The 3,161-nt window shown below is 40.0% G+C and overlaps 1 protein-coding gene across 1 annotated transcript; it reads right to left on the bottom strand.

The window, feature by feature from the left end:
• Positions 1 to 1,273: 1,273 nt before the first annotated feature.
• On the bottom strand, positions 1,274 to 2,953 carry K444DRAFT_636364 (HET-domain-containing protein; the record flags this gene model as incomplete). Its single annotated transcript, XM_024883987.1, has 2 exons — positions 1,274 to 2,835; positions 2,887 to 2,953. The coding sequence occupies 2 exons, from the start codon at positions 2,951 to 2,953 to the stop codon at positions 1,274 to 1,276; spliced, it is 1,629 nt and encodes a 542-aa protein (XP_024727876.1).
• Positions 2,954 to 3,161: the final 208 nt, after the last annotated feature.

Genomic DNA, 3,161 nt, shown 5'->3' with positions numbered 1-3,161 from the left:
ACGAGGCAGATTCTGAGATTATAGAATTATTACTAGAGATTCTATAAAGTATTTATTTACTAGATCTACTTCTTTCTAAGCTATAACTCAAAATTAGTATATCTGTAATACTTTTACGGAATTTCTATCTATAAAAAGGGCTTTATAACAAATTACAGATATTAATTTATAGCTTTAGGAGGTTCTCGATTCGGGTATAGCTACTAGATAGTAATTTTAATAGCTAATTACAGATAATTCTATAAATTAAGCTCTAGTTTATAAATTAGTAATTATCTTTTATACTTTTCTATAAGTAGTTTCTATTTGCTTTATTCTTTATAATAACTATTAATAAGTTATAAGGCCAGTTATTTAAGGTAATAGAAATAGATTTATAATTACTAGTCTTTTTTTATAACTAGTTTTATATAGTAGCCTTACGGGTTATCTTATAAATAGGGCTTTATATTCTTTTATTTCCTAATATAATATATTCAGAAATATTATAAAGTTTTACTTAGTTTTTGATTTATTTATAGGTAATTTTATATATTTATAGGCTATTTCACTTTTTATATTATTTATAAAGAGTTTATAAAGAGTCCGTATCTGATTTATATACTTAGCTAAAAGCCTTTATTAAGTTATATAACTTTAGCCAGGGCCTTTATTATATAGTATGCCTCCTTTAATTCCAAATCTATTTGGGACGAGTTTAGGGCAAAATTATTAATTGGCTCCAGAGCTTATATAAGGCCGCTAATTAATAATTTTAGTAAAGCGGCCCTAAACTCGTTAGAGTAACTAAGATTTAATATACCCTATCTGATTTCGGGACAGATAGTTATATCTATAAAAGTAGATAACGGAAGCCATAAAGCTCTAACCCGGAATAACCCTGGTTTCCATCCAGTTATTAAGCCTTGGTTATGAGACCTCGAGTTAAGAGCGGTACTCCTATTCGTAATAATTTTTCCCAACTATTTATATACTAGTTTTTAGTCCTGGTCTCCTGTCAGCTATTTAAACTTTTCTTGAACCCTGAAATATAATAGCTTCTATCCTAGCCCCTGCAGTCTCTCGTCGGCCTCGGCCGAAGGCGCCTCACTCCTAATAAGCACAATTCCGCAATACCAGGATAATAAACTATAAAACAGAAGAAAATTCGTATATCCTTTCTCTTGAACGTTATATATTCAACTCCTGCATTAGATAATACTGTAGAAGGACTAAACAAAAATGTTAAAGCAAGAGATGTGAAATTTTGAAATCTGTTCTTCAGAAAGCAGATTTAAATAATTGTAATTGTCTTTTCTTGCCAATGTTCAAACGTGCCAAACTCTGTCGTTCCCATGCCATATCGCTCATATACATTCAAATCTTTGGAACTGATTACTAAAAGAAGGTAATAATTCCTAATATAAGGAAAGGTTCTTTCGCCAAGAAGAAGACAGTGAACTTTTTCAGGTGGAGGCTCCAGTGGGTAATCTGGAAGAATGAGATCTAAAACCGCTTTTGGGAACTTTGTTAATGGGGATACATTTTCAACGAGTAGTCCTGTAACGCGAATCCATCCATGGGAAACTTGACCAAACGGGTCACCGACAAGATCTACCATTGCATCTATAATCTCAACACGCTTGACGATGTCTCCACTAGGCACCATAAGCCAAAATACCCCAGCGTTGATGGCGGCCCAAGACCAAGATGGCGCAATATAGTTCTTAGGCCTTTCTGTACTCTGTCGTTCCCTCCTGTACCAGCTTAATGTATACCAAAGGCCTTCGAGCCAAAGGCCTGCTAGGTACGGAGAGCACAACTCATCTGCGAAATGTTTTGCCAAGGCTGATACAGCAGGGAGCCTGTCGGTTGGGAATGTTATCTTGGCATCAGAGTAGTGGCTGATAATCTGGTAACACCAACTCTGGAGATGTTGTTCTGCACTCTTTGTGGCCCTTATATTGAGAAGATAAGACGGTGTCAAGGGGGAGGGTTCAGAACAGTCGGGCACCATGTCTTCGCTGGCAAATCCCTTCCTGCATTCCCAAAAGAGCTGGTGTTGTGTGAAATGGAGGTTGCGCCGAGAGAGAATTCTCTCCTGGTAGGCCCAAGCCCGGCTGGCCAGATGAGTATAGTTGAAGAGCCCCGGGGGAGTCGAACAGTAACGGTAAAAGTGCAAACAGCTTCGTTCTCCATTAGAAAGTACACTGCTGATACGAATCGCATGCTCCGGATGAATTCCTTGCGGCCGATCGATTAATCGAAAGCAGCCACCTTCCGAATTGGTGCTCCAGTCAGCTGAGATGGTTAGATGAGAGTTGCTGTAAACGTCGGCCATCTTGGCGGCTTCGCTAGCCCAGTCTTCCTTTGAATCTTGTATGATGCACAAACTGTCAATCCAGACATATCGAATACCAAGTGAACGGCAAACTGATATGGCATCACGGTAGGTCTTAGGAAGCTCTGCGTATCCCATTCTGTGTCTGAGAGCCGGGAGAGTGGATTTGGTTGCTTGATACCTAGCATCACAATTGACACCCCAGCAGTGACTAAGTGTTGCGTACAGACTGCCAGAAGCCGGTTTTTCTACTAGTCGTATGTCTAAAGAGCCCCCGTTGAAGGCCTGTAAGTCAAGAAGACGAGTTGGAAAAATAGTGCTTCTCTCGTCAACTACCTCGGAAAGGTCCGAATCCGGACATTTCTTTCCCCGTGGGACAAAAAGGCTTTTGTGGCAGTCATGTTTCTCGACGCAATGTTTCAACCAACTGCTGGCAATCGATAGAGTTCCTTGAGATCCGCTAGAAGTCACGGGTCTGAAAGTAGGTACACCATATTGAACGGCTGCTGGATCCCCTTAAAGAAAGCTTAGCATAATGTGCAAGACGACAAGCTACAGCGATCTACCTTCTTGTGTAATTACTGGAACAAAGGGCGTTTTAATATGCGTTCCAGATTCAACACGGAGATACATGGTGGCGGACCCCATAGAGGATGACTTTCGAGATAATTTGATTCGAACGGGCTTGTCTTGCATGCTTTTCACGAATCCAAGGGTGAATAGCTCGTGGCATAGAAGGCACGCCTGCGGCGAATAATCCGGCTTTTTATAGAAATGAGGATGGCCCTCTGGTGATGAGAGTGATTCGATGTTGATACGGCTGCACGTATCGCAGATGATC

The sequence above is a fragment of the Hyaloscypha bicolor genome (genome assembly GCF_002865645.1).
Source record: "Hyaloscypha bicolor E unplaced genomic scaffold K444scaffold_182, whole genome shotgun sequence".
In the NCBI taxonomy this organism is placed as follows: domain Eukaryota; kingdom Fungi; phylum Ascomycota; class Leotiomycetes; order Helotiales; family Hyaloscyphaceae; genus Hyaloscypha; species Hyaloscypha bicolor.
The sequence above is the reverse complement of the archived record's forward strand: the minus strand, read 5'-3'. Positions and strand labels throughout refer to the sequence as shown.